Source organism: Stegodyphus dumicola, chromosome 2, assembly GCF_044657685.1.
Source record: "Stegodyphus dumicola isolate Sdum_Otavi_A_Nest chromosome 2, ASM4465768v1".
NCBI lineage: Eukaryota > Metazoa > Arthropoda > Arachnida > Araneae > Eresidae > Stegodyphus > Stegodyphus dumicola.
Window position 1 is genome coordinate 231856493 of NC_140769.1, and position 25304 is coordinate 231881796.

Consider the following 25304-nt stretch of genomic DNA (forward strand, 5'->3'; position numbering starts at 1 on the left):
ATGAAATAAAGAACAATTATGATCTAAAGGGTATCAAAATTTACAAAAAAAAAAAAAAAAAAAAAAGCTTAATATTTATTTGTTTACTTTATTAAACATTTCTCTCAATGTAAGTTGTTTAAGTTGCTTCAATTTATGTGATAATACTTTCTCTTTAATTCTATAAAAAGACATAATTTCTTGTTCAGTTACAAAGTTCCGCTGTTCAAGTCCCGGTAATTGCTGTGCCGAGAATACCGACTAACTTGTCAATCGAATTTTTTTCGTTTTCACTAACCTCTCTGTCACATTCTTCATGTCTTTATCCATTTTTTGCAGCAATTCCACTTTTTGTTTGTTGGACATCGAAACATACAGTGTCTCAAAAAAGTGATGGGACACTTGTGCTTTACAAAAGGAAACTGTATTAAAATAAATTAAAAAAACATGTAAAATTTTTTGTGGGTGTGTTTCATACTTAAATTTAGTAACAATTATTACATAACATACATTTTCTCAAAATATTAAAATATTAATTTAATAAAAATACAATTGTTTAGAACGGAGCAGAAAATGGCTCACTTAAGTGAAGGGACACTTACTTTTCCATCAAATATTTTACTTTTTAAAAGGTTTTAATATTTTGTTGGATTTCCTTTTACTTTTAAAACATGATTTAATCTTCTTGGGATGGATTCGACTAATTTTTTTGTGATTTCTGGAGTGATTTTACTCCATTCTTCTTGAAGCACCGATTTTAATTGTTGTTTTGAAGAAATGGTGTGTTTGCGAATTCTTGATTCCAATACTTGCCAAATATTCTCTATGGGATTTAATTGTGGAGATTGTGGGGGTGTTTTTATTATTTCAGGACAGTTATACAGCAGCCAGAGTCTAACGTTCAAAGCACTGTGCTTTGGGTCATTGTCCTGGTAGAATTTAAAATCATTATGAAGGTTCAAGTTTCGTGCTGAAGATTTCAAATTTTGATTTAAAATGTCAATATACTTGTACTGATCCATTATACTGTCAATAAAAACAAGATTACCAACTCCAGCGGACGACATACACCCCCATACCATAACTCCTCCTCCACCATGTTTTACTGTTGGCACCAAGTCCTGCTTGCGAAATTCTTCCCTGGGTTTTCTCCACACCAAGATTCTACCGTCAGAACCAAATATATTAAATTTACTCTCATCAGCAAATATAACTTCATTCCAGTAATCAGAATTCTTATTTATGTTGGATTTTGCGAAAGCCAGTCTGAGTTTTCTATTCTTTTCACTTACGAGGAATTTTTTCCTGGCTGCTCTACCGTGATATCCAGTAGATCGAATTACTCTTCTAATAGTCTCAGAATTAACAATTACTCCATATAATGCTTGTAAATCAGCAGCAACTTTAGGAGCACTCATTCTTGGATTTGTTTTAAATATTTCGAACGATAATTCGCTTTATTCCATTGGATAGCTTTGATGGTCGGATAGGTCTTCTTTTATCCTGAATCATATGATTCTTTTTATATCGTTTAATGATATTGAAAACTGTTGAATGACTGAAGTTAACTGTTTCAGTAGCTTCTCTAATAGATTTTCCACGTTCAATATGCAAATTAATAACTAATTTTCGAATTCCAGGCAAAGTTTCTTTTCGTTTAGCATTCATGGCTGCACAGAGCTAAAATACACAAAAATTCCAAAATAAACTGGAGAGAAATACTGCAGACAATTTTATAAATTATTAGCAATTGCTTTTGAGTAAAAATAAATACCCCAAAAGATATTTTTATTGCTTACTTCAGACGATTTTTGTTGCATAGTACGTAGTGTCCCATTACTTAAGTGAGCCATTTTCTGCTCCGTTCTAAACAATTGTATTTTTATTAAATTAATATTTTGAGAAAATGTATGTTATGTAATAATTGTTACTAAATTTAAGTATGAAACACACCCACAAAAAATTTTACATGTTTTTTAAATTTATTTTATTGCAGTTTCGTTTTGTAAAGCACAAGTGTCCCATCACTTTTTTGAGACACTGTACTTTCGTTTTGTAGATCCTTTGGAAGTTCCAGCATCGGAAATTCTATTTGACATAATCGAAAGTTCAAGTTTACTTTTATAAAATTGCTCTTACAGTCTGCAAAAAATAATAAGCGGGATCCAATTCGAAGATTAAGGAACAACGCAATCATTAACATTAACTGAAATAGATAATTAGATAATTTTAGCTTACACCGTCCGTAATACATTAAATGCGCAGGCGAAAACGTATTCTGCACTTGCGCACACGCATATGCGCAGTAGTCAAGGTCTTACGCGCACGCGTAAAACGCCTGTGCGCATGTGCCAACGCGGCGCATGCGCAGAAAGCTTTTAGCTTTGAGGTCCGGATTATGGATCATTCCGAATTATGGGTGTCCGAATTAACGACTTTTGACTGTATTAAAACATTAAAAAAATAAAATTAAAATTGTGGAATGCATTTTATTAAACTAATAAAAATGGGTGAAAATATATGTCTTAGTTAAAATATGAAACTTATTTGGCATAGGTTGTTGCACACAAAACTTTTATCCTGAAATTTTCAAATTATCACTGATCATCTTCAGACTCCCAACTAGCAATCTTTATCACCAAAAAACTGACACTAAACCAAAGATCAGCCATAGAATCTTAATATCTTTATCTTAGACTTTATTCTCTATGATTTTATGGACTATATTTCAAAGCAAGGCACAAAAAATCTTATGTTTTATCAAAATGTGAAAGAAACAAAAAGTTTTGGGCTTCTAATATTTTTTAAGTAAAATGGACACATGCCATTTCGTGGATGAGGATGCAAGAGAAACATACTGATGTGGAAAATAAAACAGGCAAATTGACAACCTCGTATTCGGCATAGATTTTGTAAAATTTCAATCGATTTCAAAGGCAAAACAAGTCCTTCTTCATCAGGAGCAAAAAATTTCAGCAAAAGCGAGAAAGCGAATGTTGTTCATATTTATACCCTACAGGCGACCAGTAGAACAGCCGATAGCGCCATGTGTCGGCATAAATAGTAACGAAAAATGAAGGGTGAAATTAGTAGAATTTTGAAGGCATTAGACAACACTGGATTGGAATTAAAGTCATTAAGTCATCATAATTAGTACTTTGTGGATATCATTATAATAAGTTAGTGCTGTTCAGTGTAATAATTAGTTTTTAATATTATCATATATAGCAGGGTTGGCCAAACTTCATGTCAGTAATAACCGCACGTTTGAATTCAGGAAAGTTCGAGAGCTGCATCTAGATTTTCTAAAAGCCACAAGTTCATATTTACATCATTATCATTAAGTAGTGGAGGAGGTTTAAAATAGAAAGAAATCTCTGATAACTTTGTAGAAAGAGTCTAAATAATTAATTACTTCTTTTTGGACACTCAGTAGTTTTAGTTTACCATATTTCATACATATATTTTATATGCACGAGCCGCACAAATTGCCTGCGAGAGCCATATCAGGCTTGCGAGCCGCACTTTGGCCACCCCTGAAATATAGCATCATCACAAAAATCACTCATGTATTATAGATTTCCATTTCATCACCTATATTTATGTGAATAGATGGAATATCATGAAATAAATATATGTTAGCAGAAGAAGTGGAGGTCATTTTAACATGATTTTTTTCGAAAAGCATTAGTGCATTTTCTAAATTTTCAAACATTTAATTTCACAGAAACAACTACTGCTGCTTGATGATGATGACGTTTGGTTTGTTGATTTCCAGGCATTATGTGAAATATGCATTCAAAATGACATTAAATATATCATGGATTTCTGCCTTCATAGGAATTCTGATAAGTAGGAAGAAGCGATGAAGTACCACGTTGTTATTCTTCTTCTATTTTACCGATTTTCACACACATTCCTTTGTCTGCATGTAGATGACAGTCTTGGAATTGAAATAAAAAAAAGGATGCCTTCTAATCTCCACTCCCATCAAAAAGTCATGAATTTACTGGCAACTTTGGACAGCATTCACAACTTGATGGCAAATTCAAACAGAAAGATTCATTTGGGTGTCTTTAGATCTATTTCAACAATACACTCAATGCTGGCTTTTTTTTTTTTTTTTTTTTTTTTTACATTCATTAAAAAAAGTAAATCCCTTAACCTTTATGAGAAACCTTTTGCTATTTTTTGTGACCTATACGCAGCGATCTGTTTTTGCTAAAAGAGAAATATGAGAAAATTGCATGACCATTGGCATTGGGCACTGACCACAACCACCCAAGAACAGCTGAAACTTCAAAACAAATATATTCAGTGAAAAAAGAAATACATAGGTCACTCTAAAATTTTTTAGATATGTGCAGATGATAAGTAACAAAAAAATTAATGATTAGATGAAATACCGGGTGATCAAAAAGTCAGTATAAATTTGAAAACTTAATAAATCACGGAATAATGTAGATAGAGAGGTAAAAATTGACACACATACTTAGAATAACATGGGGTTTTATTAGAAAAGCAATAATTAGCATAACAAATTAAGCCAAAGCAAAGATGATGTTCTTTACAGGAAATGCTCAATATGTTCAACATCATTCCTCAACAATAGCTGTAGTCGAGAATAATGTTGTGAACAGCACTGTAAAGCATGTCCGGAGTTATGGTGAGGCACTGGCATCGGATGTTGTCTTTCAGCATCCCTAGAGATGTCGGTTGATCACGATACACTTGCGACTTCAGGTAACCCCAAAGCCAATAATCGCACGGACAGAGGTCTGGGGACCTGGGAGGCCAAGCATGATGAAAATGGCAGCTGAGCACACGATCATCACCAAACGACGCGCGCAAGAGATCTTTCACGCGTCTAGCAAAATGGGGTGGAGTGCCATCCTGCATAAAAACGTACGTTCCAGCAGGTGTTTATCAGCCAGGCTGGGGACAATGCGATTCTGTAACATATCGGCGTACCTCTCACCCGACACGGTAGCAGTTACAAAACCAGAATCGCACATTTCCTCGAAGAAAAAAGACCCGATAACAGTAATCTGTTGGACATTTTTTTAACTTTTTTTTTGGTTCTAATAAAACCCCATGCCATTCTAAGTATGTGTGTCAATTTTTACCTCTCTATCTACATTATTCCGTGATTTATTAAGTTTTCAAATTTATACTGACTTTTTGATCACCTGGTATTTTAGCCTAGCAGACGATTTTTTATTGGCCAATCACAAGTAGTTTAGCATACAATAAATTTCAAGAAGGAAAAATGGATTTCATGTGAGAACAGTGCACTATTTTCTATGATTCTAAAAAAGGAATTAAATCAAGAATGTGGTCAACGCCTACAGTTAGCATTCAGAAATGGAGGTCCATCTCACACTTGTGTATTCAGATGGTTTACAGAATTTCACACAAGGTCCACACCTCTCTTCAGGATGAATCCTGGATAATGTGTCTGCCATACGGAAAATGTTAATCAATAATAAGTGCTGCACCTATCATATGATGCAAAAGAAACTTAACACTACATCTGCTGACATACATAAAATTATTCGTGAAGAACTGCATATGTAAGAACTCATTTGCCATAAATTTTCCCATAATTTAGCACCAAATTTCCATAATTTAACTTAGCTTAACTCCGTGCGTGAGAATCAGTAAAGAAATCCTTAAATTACTTGAAGATGCTGGCTATCACATTATTTCTAAAACCATGGTTTCGTAACATTTTTTTACTGTAACTGGTTCATTAATTTTTTGACATTACAACACATCAAGAAAGTAAAGTATAGGTCTTTGAAGATGATCCTATGCCTACAATGGTGAAAAGACTATGTGCCATAAAAACGGTAATGTATGCCATTTTCTTCAGAAGTACAGGATTTGTCAAAGCCATCAAGCTAGAAAGACAGAAGACAGTCACAACTAACTGGTATACAACTAAGTGTCTTCTAGAAATTCTTCAAGAAGTAAATGATAGAGGACTCATGCTTCACCACAATAATGCTTCTTCTCATTCAGCAAGATTGACAGTCAGGTTTGTTGAACAAAAACATATCAGAGTGATAAAACATCCACCCGATCTAGCTATGTGTGATTTTTTTATCTAAAAAAGAACTTACATGGACATCGTTTTCATTTCAAAGATGAGATTAATGCATTTTTTTCATCGATTCCAAGAAATGAATGAATTGAAGCATTTAATATTTTTAAAATTTGCCAACAGAAGTACATTGATGCTGGAGAAGACTAGTTTGAATACTCTCAAAACTTCATAAGTATAAATTAAAAAACTTATGTTATCTCAAAAATTTCAGAGTGAGCCTCGTACTAATCCGAAAAGTTACCATTAAATCTCAAAAGTTGAAATCCACTCATACTGCATGCATACCTAGATTATAACATTAATACTTTTTGATTACATCACATGTTGCCTCAATAATACATTTTTGTGGCTTTTTGGTGAAAGGTTTGGAGAATCCAAAAGAAAGAGAAATCAAAAGAAGCTCTCTTCACTTTTCACGGATGACAATTCAATCTGGAGAGCAATTTCAAGATTCAAGAAATGCTACAATCAAATTCTGCCCCTTAAAAGACCTCATAGGGTCCATTATACAGAAACCGAGAAAGCAGAACTTTTAGCAGTGCATCTGAAATCTTAGTTTTGCACGAATAATATACATGACACAGCAGAGGCAGTACATACAGAACACAGTCTCTGACTTTTACTCTAGGAACAAACCAAACCCAATTGCAAACAACATAGCTCCAATCCTACTATCAGAAGTACTTGGCTATGTAAAGCAGCTCAAATCCAAGAAAAGCCCTGGCACTGACCACATAAAAAAATCAAGATGTTACCTCTCAAGCTCATTTTCAAGCTGACTAGAATCTTCAATGCTATTATGAGATGGCAGCATTTCCCAGCAGTTTGGAAAACTGCAAATGATTACTCCAGTATTTGAAACCCAACACGTGTTCTTCGGAGCCTGTGTTTTATAGGCCACTAAGTATTTTACCATGTTTAAGCAAACCCGTGGAAGCTGTTATCCTGACAAAGATGAGGAAGCACCTGGATGATAACAATATCCTAATTCCTCAAAAGTTTGGTTTTAGGAAGACCTATCAACATCCTACCAGATTTACAGTTGTGGAACACATCTCTAAGGGATTTCAATGCAAAAAACACTGGGTTATTAATCAACTTAGCTAAGTTTTTTGATCGTTTATGGTTGGGTGCACTAATCTACAAAATACACACTCTGGGTTTTCCACATCACAATTATTAAATTCTACATAACAGGTAGACATTTTGTCGTTCACATCTCAAATACATATTCCACCTGTCGGGCTGGAGACCATTTTAGGTTCCACCCTTTTCAACATCTATGTGAATGACATCCCTTACATTCCTAAAACTTGCAATGTATGCTGATGACACAACGATCCTTGCACAAAATGCATTTCTTAGTCCAGAATCAGTAGGTAATGGACAACTAAATTAAAAAAATAATTAATAAATTAAAAAAAAAAGTTCAAAGAAAATATGTCTAAATGAAATGTAATTCGAGTGTTTTACATCAGCTCAAACAAAGAAAAACTTCATGAAGTTTGGAAAGCACTACTGCAGAGAACCAGGTAAATATAAACATTTCTCAAAATGGTAAATATAGTGTAAAACTGGTAATCCTACAGGCGTAACTTGTTTGGAGATAGGAACCATCCCTTTCACTTTCTTTTAATGCTGTATGTAATTTGCATGTTGTAGTATAATATTCAGTGACCATCTCTGCACTGTTCACATGAGTAATTTATTTTTCACTTTATGTGATTTCAACATTATATTTTCAAAAAATGAGATTATCAAAAAAAAAAAAAAATTACTTGAATATGTTTTTGGCTTGAAACTAAACATAACAGCCAAATTTAATTCATGGAATTTCAATAGCAATTAAAGACCGTTTTCTTATAATGTAACATAATAATCTTAACAATATATTTTTTGGGGGGAGGGAAGGAAGGGGCCCTGCAGGGCACACAAACCTAATATACAAGAAATGAAATTTTGCTAGATATAAGTATAAGTGTTTTTAAACTTTTTGTGAAAGCAGAAATCAGTTTAAGTAACTAACATCTACTTTACTCTTATACTAATTTTTACATACATAGACTTCATATTAACGTTTTTTCTTGTTAACTTTAAATGCAGTAAATATGGTATTTAATCAGCTATTTTTTACTTACATTTGCTTAATGTTATGCTTTTCTCATAACTTGAATTCATATATATTAGATAACATGTTTAGCAAATTAAATCTGACCTATATTTGCATAATATCATGTTTTTTTCAGTTTAAAAATAACTTTTGCTTAACCCTCTTTCTTTTTCCCCCATATACATATATTTATTTTCTAGAGACATTAGGTATTATTTTTGGAAGCAGGAAAGATGAAAAATTAATAACACCTTCCCCGGGAATCGAACCACAGACCTCTGGAATACCGGCCCAGCATGCAGAACCACTACACTACGAAGGACGCTAGGAAAGCGGGAGAAATACCTTATATACTTCCCTTTTTAAAGGGTGACTAGGATTTTAGGGGACCTAGTTGCCAAATCCTGGGTGCGGAGAATCATCATCTATAACTCTTTTAGTTCAGATGCCACTTGTAGAGTCATTAGGCTAATTGGAAGCAGGAAAGATGAAAAATATGCAACCACCTTCGCCGGGAATCGAACCACGGACCTCTGGATACCAGCCCAGCGTGCAGAACCACTACACCACGAAGGACGCTAGGAAAGCGGGAGAAATACCTTATAACATAATGTAGCATTTTGGCCGTGCTTTTCAGAGCTCAAAGATGTCTGGCAGGAAGTGTTTTGCGAGTAATATAACTTATATTTCTGACTCTGATTTCAAGTACATTGAAGATAGTTATAGCGAAACTGATGAGAATTTTTCGGATTCCTTAGCAGATAGTGATGAATCTGAAAATTCAGTTTCTATTGAAAACATTCGACAGTGGTGCAAAATTGATATATATGTTTTGATCGACTGGAAAAATTGATATATATATAATATATAGTATATATGTTTTACCTTTGTATTTTATAAAATAAATCATAATTTAACCAATATTAATTTTCAAAATTTTTCTTTTATATCATTCAGTATTCTGACAACCTTTTTCTATGATCTCTATATTGAAAAAAACTTTTTTTGCAAAAAAATTTTTGCATATTTTAACTCTAAAATATATGTAGATTTGAAATATGTAATAAAAAATACACACTTTTTGAACCTATTTTGAGAAAAAAAAAGTATGCAGTGAGCAAGTTAATCTTATACAGGGTGATCAGCGAATATTTCAAAATTAGAATTATGCTTTAAACTGTACATTTATTAGCAAAACTATAAAAATGGTGTACAAAAGTTTAGAAAATTTAGTTACGAAAGTCGTTAACAGATGGCTATCTGCACTGAAAACTCTTTCTCTGAAAGGAGTCAAAAAAAAAATAAATAAATAAATAAATAAAGTGAAGCAGCCTTTGCAATCAAAATACAATTTTTTCAAAATATTCACCATTCGAAACAATGAGGTGGCATAAACGAACAATGAAATTTGACATCACGTCTTGCAATGAATGTCTCAACGGAAATGGAATCACATGCAATACCAATCAACGATTCAAGCTCATCTAGAGTAGCAGGATTGTTTCGATAGACAGCGTCTTTCAATGCGCCCCACAGAAAGAAGTCACAAGGACTCAGATCGGGAGAATATGGAGGCCAAGCTATTCTTGTGTCAGTAAATCGAGGATAATCTAACGCAATTACTCTATTCCCACAGTATTCATGAAGAAAGTGAAAAACTTTTATTGTTCGATGTGGTCGAGCCTCATCTTGCCGGAACCAGTCGATACCTGGTCGATCCTCCAATGCTAGTTGAGTGCTGACAAACTGTTCCAAAATTGTAACGTAACAATCACTAGTTATCATTTCTTGTATGAAAAAGGGTCTGATAATGCCTCAGGCGCATACTGCAGCGCATGCCATAACTTTAGGTGAATGCAGTGCTTTTTCTTCACACAAATGAGGATTTTCGGTACCCCAAAATCTCCAGTTTTGTTTATTAACGATTCCATTCAAATCAAAATGTGCCTCATCTGTGAACCAGATGCAGCTCACATCAAATCTGTCGTTTTCGATCATTGTTAGAATCTGATTCGCAAAGTCAATTCTTTGTTGCACAGCTTTTATGGGTATGGCCTGATGACTTTGGATTTTGTATGGAAACAGCCATAGGGTATTTTTAAATATTTTTTGTGTGCTCGTGTACTTTAAACCTGTCTCTGATGCAATCCGTCAGATTTCTTTCCTAAGATTTTGCTGAACAAATCCAGAAACTTTGGCTGCATTTTCAGGGTTGACTATAGTTTGCTTAGGCCCAACATTTCCCTTTCGATCATCAGCCACGCTGTCAGTTCGTTCGAATTTCGCGAAGAGCATGCGAATGGTTTTCGCATCGGGTCCAACTGGAACATTGAATTGGTTTTGAAAACTGCGACGTTTTGCCATAGGACTGTGTTCTAATCGGTGAAATTCCAGAACCAAAATACACATTGTTCAATGGAATACATTATTTCACTTTCCACGCTAGCCTCTTTTTACTAGCCAACAGTTGTACTGATCACTTTCGACTTCGAAGCACATTTTAAAGGCTATTATAGGTCATTGCGATTAGAGTGCCATCTGTTAACGATTTTCATAACTAAATTTTATAAACTTTTGTACACCATTTTTACAGTTTTGCTAATAAACGTACAGTTTACCGCATAATTCTATTGATCTTTGTTGTAGAAATATTTAATTTTGAAATGATTGCTTATTCGCTGATCACCCTGTAAATACTTAATGTTATATTTTTTTTTTATCTTAGCTTCAGTTTACACAACTTAATAATGTTTAATATGCTAAATTTAACTTATATATGCTTAATATCATGTATTCTCTGCTAATTTTATGCTCTATTTTTTTCCCCTTTTTTCTGCTTAACAAATGACTTTTGCATAACCATTACCTCTAAAACCATTCTTGATCAGCTGTTGGCAATTAAAAACTGCACTACTGACAAAAGGTTCTCAGTCATAGTAATCACAAAGTTTATTCTGTTATTGATTAATACCATTTATGAATTTAAAAAAAAAAAATCTAAAATAAATGAAACAGAATAATCAACAATGCAACAGTATGCAAAACAATATTAATCATACAATATACAATCAGAATTGCTAAGTAGTTAATATTTTAGTGCATAACATTCAATCTGTTTCTTATGTAGCACATATTCAAAACAAATGTTTTAAATCGGGCAAAATTCTTTGATAAGTTAAAAAATATATATATATATATATCTAAAACTGATTTTTTGAACAATGTGATTATATCTTATACATTAAAATCAAAAATTTTATATATATCTAAAACTGATTTTTTGAACAATGTGATTATATCTTATACATTAAAATCAAAAATTTTATTGCATAGGAATTCTATATATCTGATAAAGAAGGCAATAGCGAACTTGGTTCCAGTGCAAAGAAGGGTGGCCTTTGATTTGATGCCAAATACCGACGACAGTGTTACCGGCTTTCTGATAACTCAGAACCTACTCTCTTTTTCCCAGAGTTGTGGCAGTCATTTTTTTTTGTTATATGCCAGTGCTATTCTGAAGTTTAATCTGATTGTAGCTTCTTAATTTAGTGATCAAGGGCTGTATGATTTGTAATAAAAGTATAACGTATATTTTGAATTATTAGAATTTTAACTGCCACTAGTCAACCTTTGGTTTTCATTAGCTAACTGGTTCTAATTAATTATTGCACCATCATTACCATAAAGAAGTATGTTTGGTAAGATAGATACTGTTTTCTAATGATTTAGAGCAAAAGGGTAAGACAACTACCATAATTTCCGGAAGAAACGCCGCAGCGTTTACATGTTTAAAACTTAAATTTTCAGCGGGTGCGGCATTTCTACCCATGCGGCGTTTAGGTGCACTAAAAATAAAATATTTCCTATGATGGTCATTGTACAAAGTTTGGATGGCCTTGTCATTGTGCATAGATTGGTGCTGTTCCCACACAAAAGACCACTCAGTTGCTTTTTGCGAACGTTATTTTGTTTACGTTCTTTCCCTTGAACGGATCTACATGCCTTATTCACCCTAAACGAGATCTCAGAACAATAACATTCTTCCCCCTTTCAAATCAACATTCTCATCAGTTTGAATAGTCTCTCTTCTCTGCCATTCGATGAATCTTCCAGGACCCATCCTCTTTCCACCGCTACCTTTTCTGCAATTTTTTTCAAAGGCGGACACGACTCCCACCTGCCTCGCAATAACGAACTCTGACATATTTCCCCTTTTTGGGGGAAATATGTCATTTTTGGGGGAAATATGAAATGGATTTTTCTTGGCATTCTGCCAAATACAGATCCCATCAGTTAGGGTACAAGTACTTGTTGGATAGTTTTTAATTAGGGAGCGGAAAATTTTTGAAAATGTCTCTAAACGACACAGAAGCTATACATTTCTTACCTTTATTTTTGAGTTATGGTTTCATTTCATGCATTTTTCTTAACTGGTATGTCATACATCAGGACTTAGGTTGAGTTTTTGCATCTATACGGCCCACGACGATGTCACGCGCAATTTAATCTATTGCGGCGTTTCTGTGTAATTTTAATTTTTTTCCCGTCATTTTTCTCGAGTGCGGCGTTTACGCTGATGCAGCCTTTCTTCCGGAAATTACGGTATAACTGATTGGTATAGGAAAATATAATTACTTCTGCTTTGAATGCTAAGTTTGTTAGAAAATGCATCTGTTCGAGCTTAAGGATCAAGTGGATGGCTATGAGTGGGTTTGTCACGAGAAAGGTGCTTGAAACTGGCACTCATACTGACACTATTGAGGGCACGTGCAGCTACATCAAGCCCGAGTTTTCACAAGTGGAGACTTCAGTCATCAGATAACATTTTGTATTTCTACTTTGCTGAATTTAATGTGCGTCTCCAATATTGGGATCAGAAGGGAGGATCAACTTTGGGACTACAAGATTTGCACTATGCATGTGCAGTAGTCATCTGACACTGATGATGAGATATAGCCAAGAACACACGACGTGAGTACTTTTGTTATTTTTGCAACATATGCTTTCAGCATTGTTTTGGATGACAGCTATAAAAATTACCAAAAATATCAATGGGTACCCTATTGTAAACTTCTACTACAAACTTTACAAAGAAGGCAACAGTGAACTTTACTACAAAAATTATGATTTATTACACATTTCCCACAAATGATGCAGTTAGTATGATAAAACAATACTTGATAAAATTACTTTTATAAATTTAATTTCTCTATTATGAATTATTCTGGCATAAATAACTTATGAAAATTACTCTCTACAATTTGATATGGGTAGAGTAGACTTTAAGGTACCCCTTGTATTACGGCAAAGTTGCTGTTTGATTTATCGCCAAGTTGCTGTTTTATTTATGGTAGCCTGAGTAGTTGAATGTTATGGAAACCCTACTGTGACGTAATTGGGTGCATGATTCTGGGAAATTTTGAATCATGGAATGTTTTGGCTTGATTCTATAGATGGTAGAATGGCCGAATGTAGTAAGATTAATTTGAAGTTTCTGTACGATTTGGAGCGAAAGCAGAAAAGAGCTTTATTTGAATGGCGTGTAAATGAATGTTTACTTAGTAGCCATTATAAGTGTCCTGTATGTAAGAAAGATATGCGTCTAGTCGAACGTAAAAACCATTTAGATGGATTTGAATGGGTTTGTAGGAAGAAAGGTTCAGATGTTTACTATGTGAAGCGTTCGATCAGAAAGAGAACCTGGTTTGAAAAACGTCATTTGAGTATGATTGATATTTTGATTTTTACATGGCTCTGGGTGTACGAAGCGAACTCGAAAATCATGGTAAGTGAATATTTACTTTTGGTAGTACTTAAATGTATAACATGTTTTTCCTTTTTTATGTTATTTTATTATTTGGTTTAAAATGTATTTCATCGAGATTATGTATTTCTTGTTTGCCTATACTGTAGAATTTGGTGCTCCTTTGACTTTTTAAGTAAAAATATATCGATGTGCACATGGACAAAGTAAAGGGAGTGCACAATGCAAGTTTGTGCAATTCGGGGATTTTTTTTAAAGTGAAAATAGGTCAACGTGTACATGGATAAAGTCAAAGGAGTGCGCAATGCCATTTTTGTGCAATTCGGAGATTTTTTTTTTTTAAGTGAAAATAAATCGATGTGCATGGATACTGAGTTTGTGAAATTGTTTGTCTTGTTAGTTTGGCTTTGTGTAGTGGCGATTTTTGTCGCAAAAATCGCCGCTTCACAAGCCAAAATAACGCGCCAAAGAATTGCACAAAATCAGTATCCATGTACCGCCAAAAATTGCCAAGGGGTACCTTAAACTATACTTTTACCTTTGATATTTATAATAAATATTAGTTTTAGCCATATGTAAATAAGACTACATATATTATATAATGTTTTCGGTTAATCTTCGGATTATGGTAACTTGGCGATTTTTTGGCGACCAACCCTGCTACAGCAACCTGCTAGTTTTTTTTAACACCATTTTGTTTTTACGAAGTAAAGGCATGTTTTTTTTTACTCAACAGTTTTTTCCAACAATCTGCTAGCCGAATTACGCTTATGCTAGAACTTTTAGGAACAAAAGTGCTTAATCATGATCATGACGAAGATTAGGTGCGAAATTGGGAGAAAGTGCAGAATCGCCCACTGCTTGCTGCGTTTTTAAGAATTGCACATACACAGAATCCATGTACACGTCGACCTATTTTCACTTAAAAAAACATCCCAGAATTGCACAAAAATGGCACTGCACACACTCTTGACTTTATACATGTACACTGCTAAAGTTCTAGCTAGTAACCTTTATCGCCTTACCAAAATGTTGCCAAACTACCTGTTCCCATATTCCAAAGATTAGCCATGTTTTCAACTAAGGAAATACATATACCCTCCACATAAAATATTAGTGTCAATAAAAAAATATCTAAAGAAGTAAATTTCATAATTAAAACCATTAATCATACTTTCACATAAAATTTTGATTTCAATATAAATAAAATTTCATAATGTATAAATTAAAACCTTCATTACGTATTTTCACTCAAGAGCTTCTCTTCAGTATGAGTAATTCTATGTCTCTTCAGATAACGTTCATGAGTGAAACGTTTATTACACATATCACATCCATAAGGCTTTTCACCAGTATGAGTAAATGTGTGCTCCTTAAGATGACCTAATGAGCTACAACATTTCTGACACACTTCACATAAATAAAGTTTTTTTCCTGTATGGATACTTTTATGCCTAATAAGATCCTCTTTAGTACCAAAATTTTCATTACAAAAATCACAATTATACTTTTTCTTGGCATGAATATCATAATGTGCAGTGAGATACGATTTCTTAGTGAAACCTCTGTTGCACAACTCACAAACATAAGGCCTTTCTTTAGTGTGGACGATATTATGTTCCTTCAGACCACGTTTTGTTCTAAAAGCTTTATTACATATCTCACACACATGATGCTTTTCTGTATTATGAATATGCAAGTGGAGATTAAAATTACGTTTTGCCACGAAAGCCTTATTACAGACTTCACATTCAAATCGTTTTTCTCCAGTGTGCATGAGAAGGTGAACATTGAGCTTATGTTTTATCATAAAACTCTTATTACAAATCTCACACACAAAGGGTTTTTCACCAGTATGAATAAGACCATGCATTTTAAGATCATCTTTTGATCGACATGCTTTACTACATACCTCACATACATACGGTTTTTCTCCAGTATGAACACGATAATGCACAGTAAGATTCTTTTTCGTCTTGTAGCCTTTATTGCACAATTCACAAACATATGGTCTTTCATTTGTATGACTACGAATATGCACAATAAGCTGACTTGATGTCATAAATCCTTTACTACACACTTCACATATATAAGGCTTTTGTCCAGTGTGAATTTGACAATGCGAGTTAAGGGAATATTTTGACACAAAACTTATGTTGCATATCTTACAAACATAAGGTGTGACTGATTTATGGGTATGACAATGCATTTTAAGATAATGCTTTGTTGCAAAACCTTTATTACAGACTTTACAGACATAAGGCTTACCTCCAGCATGAATGACAACATGGGCTTCCAGATGACGCTTAGCAACAAAACCTTTACCGCACATTTCACAAACATGTGGTTTTTGGGCAGTATGAATATAACAATGTACATTAAGATCATATTTGGACGTGAAACTTTTATTACACAATTTGCACACATAAGGCTTTATCCCATGAAGGAGATTATGTGCATTTAAGTACTTCAGTTGGATATACTTATCGCATATTTCACATAAATATGTTTCACCATTTGTAATAACAGGACAGGAATGTTTTGCATAATCTACCTCTTCAATGAAATATGTTCTACATTTTTCACAATTGACACCTTTTAATGGAGTAGACATAGCAGAATTGTCTCCTAACACTTCACTTTCATTGACACTTACATCATTTCTATCAGGTAATATTTGTTCTACCATATGACATATATGAGCTTCTAATAAAGATTTATCAGTGAAATTATCTTTACATACCGGGCAAACATGACTAAATTCATTCCTATTATAACAATCATCGGAAGGCATCGATTTGTTACCAGAATCACTTTCTACACAAGGTTGGCTGGGAACGTCAGAAACAGAATCCAAACTCAGATTAGCACAAGCTGATTCACGATACTCGAAATTATTTTGATTCTCATTGGATATGTGTTGCTCTACAGAATGACATCCTTCTGATGAGTAGGTCTCCATTAAAGAAATATGATTAAAACTTTTTTGGCAGTCTTCAGATATCGACGGGCAACCAGAATCACTAGCATTACATGATTGATTTGCTGCATCTGATACTTGATCCATACTCAAATTTCTATCACATGGAGATTCACGAAACTCGGAAGAATTCGGATTTTGACTTGCAGCAAAAAAATTCGACATTTAAAAATAAAGTATCTAACCCACGATCCAAACACTACGAATTATACGGGGTTTATAGACAGCAGAATTTTTGCTACTTATCCATCACTTTACCTTATTTAAGCAAATATATATAACAAAATTGGATCTAAGGTATTACATCATCTGTTATACAGAAAAAAATAACAACTTACACGGAATACACACGAAACACAAAACTACAATCATGAAGTGAAAGTGCAAGTATGCAATATGCTGCCATCAGTTCTTTCCTCAATTCAGTTAAATTTACTAGAGACGAAGCGTCACCCAAGCTGTACAAGGTCCGTAGATGGTAGAACAGGCTAGCTCACTTGAGTCAAGGCCAACTTATAAGTGAGCCTTGACTCAACTTATATAAGTTGGCCTTGCTTGAGTAAACTAGAGCTACTACAGATACCTTTATAGGAGCCTTGGGGTAAACAAACGAAAAGGTAAATAACTCGTTCAGCTGTGATATCACAAACTAGTCGCTCGCAATGGCAATTTCGTCTTCTCTGTGGAGATATTTTCTGTTTTTCGTTGGAGAAATACCTTATAACTCCACATTCGAAACGGCGTCTTATACCGGAAATTCGAATCAGATGATGGAAAGGCGTTCCGATGGCAGCTGATACTTCCAAGCTCCCGGATCCCGAACCTCCTTAACGAACTACATACCAGCTGTACAGGAGGCCACTTTTAATAATGAAGACTTTGTAGAGAGTTTATGAACGCTTCTACTAGAGTAATGCATAGGATGACGTGCAAAAGTGGGGCCGAACTTGCGATGCCTATACAAATCGGAAAGGACCGAAGAAATGCAGCCGAGGCATGTTGCAACGTTACAGTGTAGAAGCACCTTTTTGAGCTTATCGCCTTTAACATCCTAGAACCTGTACCACAAACTGCTGATGGCAACAAATACGTCCTCGTGGTTATCGATTTCTTCACCAAGTGGCCTGAAGCGTGTCGTATTCCTGATCATGAAGCTGTCACAATAACAGAAATAATGATACGACATTGGATTTCCAGGTTCGAAGTGCCTCTTCAGTATGATTTCGTTCAAGGACAAAAATTTGCATACGCTGTCATTAATGAACTCAGCAAGTTAGTTGGCATTGACAAAGCGCAAACTACGCCATTACATTCCCAGTCAGAATGCTAGAGATGTTTAATCGAACTATCGTTAATAACCTTTCGTTGGTGGTTTCCAGAAATAAAAAGGACTCGGGCAAGAAGTTACCTCTACTTTTACTGGCTTATCGCAGTGTTGTCCACGAGACTACCAGCTAAGATCTCCAGGCCCGGTTTGAAGTGATGCGGAAGTTTAAGCGAGAGCGAGTCAACTTGGCGACGGAGAAGATGAAGACGCGATACGACACGAGAGCTACAGGACATCGATTGAATGAAGGAGACAAGATGTGGTTGGGGAATTCCAATTCGACGGAAAGGACTCTGTTCAGAACTACAGTCACCCTGGGATCTTCGATACGATAAGAGCAAAGGGTTGGCCAGATATAACTCTAGCCAACGCTACATTTTCTACCTTCATACAAGATTGGAAAGTTAAAGACTTCGAAACAATAAGCAATCATAGAGCAATCACTTTCAGTCTTACTTCTCGCCTTTCAGCTATCAATAAAATTCGCTTTAAAACAATCTTTGGAGGCCTTGCTAAACTAAAACGACTTCTTTCTCCATCCTTGGATTTACTCAATAATAGCTTAAAAAATTGCGATTCCCCTTTGGCTTTGGATGATGTTTACGACTTAATGATTAGAAAAATGCAACAGGCCTGCATCCAAACGTTTGCGATGCGTAAATTTAATTCACGCGTTCAAGTCACCTGGTGGAATGATACTTTGGCAACTGAACGCCGTAATCTTAGAAGTTGAGAAGACAAGCACAGAGAATCACAGACCCAGGACAAAGACGTACAGCTTTTATTAATTACAAACGACATCAGACTGATTATAAAAGGAAAATCAAAGAGGCCAAAAATACTTTCAGGCGCAAATATTGCTCCCAACAAATGATACACTTGGAACAGTTTTCAAAATTGCAACTAACAGGGTTTTCCATCAACGACACTATCAGCTGGAATTTTATCATATGCCACCTCCTCAGCAGAAATAGTCAGCGACATCCTAACGACACTATTTCAGGAAGATTTGCCCTCTGAAGATACGATGCACCATTCCAATCTACGTGATTCTTTCAACGATTATACTCAAAAGTTCATCCGGTCTACAGCCTACTTTGCAAGAGTTATCAAGAATTATTAAGAATTTAAACTTACGGAAAGCCCAGGACCAGATGGCCTAGACAATGTCATTATACGAATGCTCTTTCAGATAGACCCAGATATACTGTATAACATCATTCAGGCGTGCTGGTGTCTCAGACACTTTCCTATCTACTCCAAGAGAGCAGAAGTTTCCTATTTCCAAAGCAAGCTAAAGACTTGTTCGAGCCTAGATCTTACAGACCTATCTGCTTGATCCTGCTCTGGGTAAATTACTTGAACGAATGGTCCTAGGTTTATTTAACCACTTTCTAACAGCCAATAATATTCTTAGTGACTCTGAATACGGATTTCAAAAAGGTAAATCAACGGAAATGTCTATCGCGCGTCTTGTTTCATCTATTCAAGAAAATAGATTGGATAATCAGCACTCTCTCCTAATTAGTCCAGATATACAGAGTGCTTTGAATTCCCTCTGGCGGCCAGACATCATCGATGCTCTGGTCACCATGGAATGCCCCACTTCCATTATTGATTTAATTCCCCGAAGCTATTTACAGGATCGAATGGTTCAAGGTCATCCTGGACTCTGAGATCGTAACTCATCCTTTACATAAGGGTTGTCCGTAAGGCTCAAGCCTTGGTCCGGTACTTTGGACTATTGTAGCTGAATCTTTGCTGAAAAAAACTGAAGAATTCATTAAATTACAAGACTATAGCATTATGCTGATGATTTTTTGCTACTGATCAAAGGTTGGTTCAACTGCACAGTTAAATTTAAACATTGTAGCGGATTGGGCAAGAAGACATAAAATAATAATTTCAGCTTCCAAATCAAAGGTCCTTCTAATTGCAGGGCGGGGTACTCTGCGAAGAAACCCTTCTTTACAATTTCAAGGGAACTCAATTCAATTTGTTACCAATTTAAAGTAGCTTCGTGTTATCTTAAACAATATGCTTTTATGGATTCCACATTTAAGACATATGAAATATAAAGTAGACATTCTTAATCAGCATATGAGAAGAACGACAGCAAAATCATGGGGGATCTCGACTAAAATTCTAAGAATCTGGTACTTAACAGTTATAAAAAAATTATACTATACTGTTCCGGTGTTTGGGCCAACTTTTTAACACAGCATGAGCGAAGACTCTGGTGGACATGCAGAGGACATTTCCCCTACAAATTTGTAAGGGATACAAAACAACATCAACCCAAGCTCTTCTAGTATTGACAGGCATCCCTCCTCTTGACCTTGTGGCGGAAAGAGAGGTTCTCATAACAAAAATTTTACGTCTTCGCATTCACGGTTCTCTGTGGAATCACCGATATTACTCAGTCGACTATGAATATAAACCTTCTCAATTGCTTTGCCATCCAGCAGAAAATAATATAACAGAGTTTATTGCCACACACCCTATTCACTTGCCTTCTGACTTTCCAGTAAAAATTTTCACAGATGGCTCTCGCACTCCAACGGGTACTGGCAGTTGCTTATGTATTTTCTACGAAAATTCCTTAATCCACACTTGGAGACGTAGGCTAACTATTAATAATTCTATTTACCAAACGGAACTGATTGCTGTTAAAAAGGGAATTCTTCTGGCTACAAAATTCAATCCTTCTCCACTGATTTGTACGTATTCTCTGTCCAGCTTAGAAGCCTTACGAAATGATAAATCAGACAGTCCTTTGGTCTTCGACATACAGCGAATCATCCTCTCTCTTTCTTCAAATAAAAGACCTTTTATCAGCTGGGTGCCGGGTCACAGTGGGATTGTGCTTGCGAATACGAATTTCCCAGGCAATTTCACCTTAAAAAACCTTCTATTGCTTATTGGCAACTTTGGACTTGACAATTTTTAAAAAGCAATATTGCCATCAACAAACTCTCACAAATCATAAGTATTTGCAATAGTCGCTTCACTTTCCCAACTGAACGCAAAATAGCATCTAAATTATGTGAACATCTTTGGTGAAACTTAATATTAAGACAGTTGTTCTTCAGAACTTATTGTTGAGTTGCATTATACAACTGAACAATAAGTTCACCGTGAATTGTTTGAAACCAACTGGAATTATCTAGCCTTAAATCAAAATGTAGTAGTGACAATCTGTTTATTAAAACTGTAATGCCACATTTACATATTCTTAGTACTACAAACATGACAAGTATGCTGAATGGTACTGTATAACACGGTAAACTATAGCAAGAAATATTCTTTCTTGTACCGCAAGCAAATGCACAGCGCATTGGAATTTGTTTTGTATAATACATAGCAAATAATTTGGCACATGGCTATGAACAGAATGATTTAGGATTACTTTAATTATAATGTATGTGACATATCAATTAGTTAAAGGTGTAATTTATGAATATTATAAATTGAATGTAATATGTTTTGTTTAGTACGTGATTTACTATACGGATAGTTTCCTGTAATGCTTAGCTATTGTTGAGTATTGTAGATCCTCTTTTAAGGTTACCGCATTTTGTAAAAGACTAGTATTGGAACTAGTTTTGTAAACTGTACTGATCTTTACAGAATCCAGCAAAGAATGCGTTTCTTTTAGTATTGCAAGTGGTAAAGACTGTTGTAAATAGTATAGTCTAATGCAATGCCCTGTGTAATGAATGTCCTGAATTAAGTTCAATATATGACATATAATGCTGCGCAAAGTACTTTTTACTAGTGATACTAGTAAGTATTATTATACAGAAAAATGATTAGCAGTATATATATTTCACCTTTTATTGAGTAAGGCATAAACTTCACTGTTGCATACAGAGTTCAAAGAGCTTATTCTGCGGAATGGCAATACTATTGTTTCTGTGCTAAGCTGTTAATTAATAGTACCTCAGGATGCATTCTATGTAACACAGCATGTTCTAAAGTGTGTTACACACAATTAATCATCTTTATTTTTATTATTGAAACTTTTGTTGCATTTTAAGTCTACGCTCGCAAGAATCGAGTAAAAGCAGTTATCCGATACAATAACTGGAAAATGTTTAATCCCTCATTTTTTATAAAATAGTTCTACTACTTAAAATCGTTTCAGTTATCAGATATTAAAGCATATATTAAAAGCATACCGTATGCTTCAGTTATCAAAGAATGCGGTAAAACAACTTCGAATTTCTAGATTGTGTAGGATTTACTCAGTTTACGCCATTTTAAATTTAGTTATCAACTGTCGAAATCGGTAATACCGATAATAATCAATCAGTTTATCTGGAAAGACTCAACAAACATTAAGTCTTTTGGAAGTCTACGCCAACCACGTTATGAAACAATTCATCAATTCATCTTAAATCGAACGCATGTACGTTTTTTCTGCTTTCAATGAACTTAATTAAATAGGTACAGATTTTAATATAATACGCATATAGATTGTATTATTTAATTGGTAATCTCAAATTTTATTCTAGGAGAATTTAATTCAAATAAAATGTATACATTTATAATTTTAAATAGATTTATTTTAACAGGTACAGATTATATTATTTAAGAGATAGATTCAAATTAAATTCTAATAGAATTTAGTTCAAATATAATGTATACTCGTACAGCTCTTCTCAGCATCACAGAGCGCAATCAGTAGTTACCACTTCATACTACTAAAAATGTTAAACACAGCACAATATAAAATGGCTCAAATGGAATGAGAACTCAAAGTTTCGCTGTATGCCGCGTCTAGCCATTGCTACCTAAATAAATTATTGCGTGCGTACGGGTTCGTAATGAATTGCGAGCACAAGTCCGATGAAAAGTGAAAAAAATTTATTCTTATCACAACAAATAAAACAAAATGCTGAAATTTCTTCAGAGATATTCGTACAGAATCGCAATATCTCACCGTAGTTATATTTTAAGCTACTAAAACGTTTAATAGAACTCAATTCAAAACAGAGAAACGTAGAGAAAGCTAATCCGATCTCATCGCAAATTCCCTAAAATAAACCACAAGAAATAAGTAAACAACTGAACAAGTGAATTGAGATACTTTCCTCCAGGTTTTAAGCTTTTTAAACAGAAGGAGAATATTATGGTATTTTCTCGATTTTTCTGGAAAGCAAAAGAGTACATTTACAACATATCTATTTATTAAAATGTTAAATCCGCCAGTTCCTGTATTTAATTTCTCCAGCGCAGCTTTCTCTTCAAATAAGTATCGTGCTGCATTGCACGGGAATATAAAACAATTTTAATTACCAATTCTACTAAAAATAGCTAAATAAATACCGAAACCGTAACAGTATTTAGGAGGTATTAGTGTAGCTTGCATGCTTAGAAGCTGTGTACCGGCTGTGTTCATAAGTAGTTCATAAGTACCGGAGTGCTCGTGAGCGCTTGAGGTAGTGAAAATGCTGTGAGTAAGTCCGAGAGGTCAGGATGACATTGAGGAGGGGCGTGACCATTTTGCCACATGTGTTTCAGGAAGACATCTCATTGGTATAAAATATTTCAGTAATAAACACTGAAAAGTAAAAAATCACAAAATAAAATATATAGGAGAATTAAAAATAGCAAAACATGATGCTAAATAAGTCCATAAAGCTATTTACAAAGTACCTACACCTGTGTACAGAGTAAAAATGATATAGAAAAGTCCTACATATGCTCAACAATGTCATGAAACCATCTCACATGGGAGGTCACTCTGATAAGTATTGAATTAGAGGATGATGCTTGAGTTTGCCAAATCAGAAAATCGATAGTTGCAATTAAAATAGCATTTTTGCTATGATATTAAGTTGGATAATTTTGATTCTCGCTCAAATTAAATGAGTGAAAGGTCGTAAATGGCGATATTCAGGCAGAACTTCATAATGAAACACATTTAAATAGTTCATAAAATGACAGTCCGGAGTATTCGAAAAGAATTTGCTATTGAATTTAAGTAGCAATTTATTCCAGTGGCTCGATTTTTAAATCATCATGAAGACATTTGTTTGTCACGAAACAATGAGAGTCCTTAATTATACTTAAGTACCTGTTTTGACTACTTGAAGTTTGTTATTCTCTGCTTTCGTTGTTCCTGCCCGTGCAGGAGAAGCGTAAGTCACTATTGGCCTGATGGTAGTCAAGTAAATCAGTGTTTTATTGACAAGGTGCACTTTTGAATATTTCCCAATAACCGGGAAAAGACATTCAATCACCTTTAAATCCTTGTCTCTCACGTAATCAATGGGATGAGTTCAAGTATTTCTATCGTTAATGATGACCTCCAAATATATAGCCTGGGTGCACACTAGGGACTGGTTCTTTAAATAGGAATAGTCCTTTTTTGAAGTTGACATTTAAACTGAGACTGATGCCCTCTCCGGTCTTATATACCTTTTTTCCCGTATGTCGAGGAATTGCTAGAAGGCAAACAGAGTTACAATTACATGTAGGGCGGATACAGTTAAAGCTACGTATATAGGGATCAGACCAGTTGCGGTTATACAGGTATCGGACCAAAATGCCACCGAATGTTCACCAATTTTGGCGACTCTATGCAATTTCTTGCCGAACTTGGCTATAAAATTCAGTGGTCAAAGGCAAGGCAAATTGGCAAGCAATTTACCTCTATGTTAAATGGATTTGCCCCTGTAACCTTACTTTTCCGGCAACGTTTTACTCTCTTGAGGCCTTCTATGTCACATTATGCAAGAGATACTACACTTTTATACATAATTTCTCTAAAATTATTTATATATGTACAAAATTCGTAAAAGTATAAATTTTTATTACGTATACCCTGACGAGCTAAAACATTAAGACCATCCTTGCATTTTTCAATAAACTTTTCTGGATGACGTAGAGAGCACGTGATTAAGTGCGAATGATATTTAACTGCTGCTGGAGAAGACCAGGAATCATTCTTGCACTTACTATTGCGAATCATATGGAAAGCTGCTGATCTAAGAGAACTTGATACAGGCAGATTGTAATGGCCGGAAG

At 34.7% G+C, this 25304-nt stretch overlaps 1 protein-coding gene across 1 annotated transcript; it reads right to left on the reverse strand.

The window, feature by feature from the left end:
- Window positions 1–11128: 11128 nt before the first annotated feature.
- LOC118192912 (uncharacterized) lies at window positions 11129–17342 on the reverse strand. The gene has a single exon (XM_035363927.2). The coding sequence runs from the start codon at window positions 17105–17107 to the stop codon at window positions 15200–15202; it is 1908 nt and encodes a 635-aa protein (XP_035219818.1). The 5' UTR covers window positions 17108–17342; the 3' UTR covers window positions 11129–15199.
- Window positions 17343–25304: the final 7962 nt, after the last annotated feature.

Excerpts from the sequence above, each read along its gene's own strand:
- LOC118192912 (XM_035363927.2), bottom strand. The coding sequence starts at position 17,107 with ATGTCGAATTTTTTTGCTGCAAGTCAAAATCCGAATTCTTCCGAGTTT.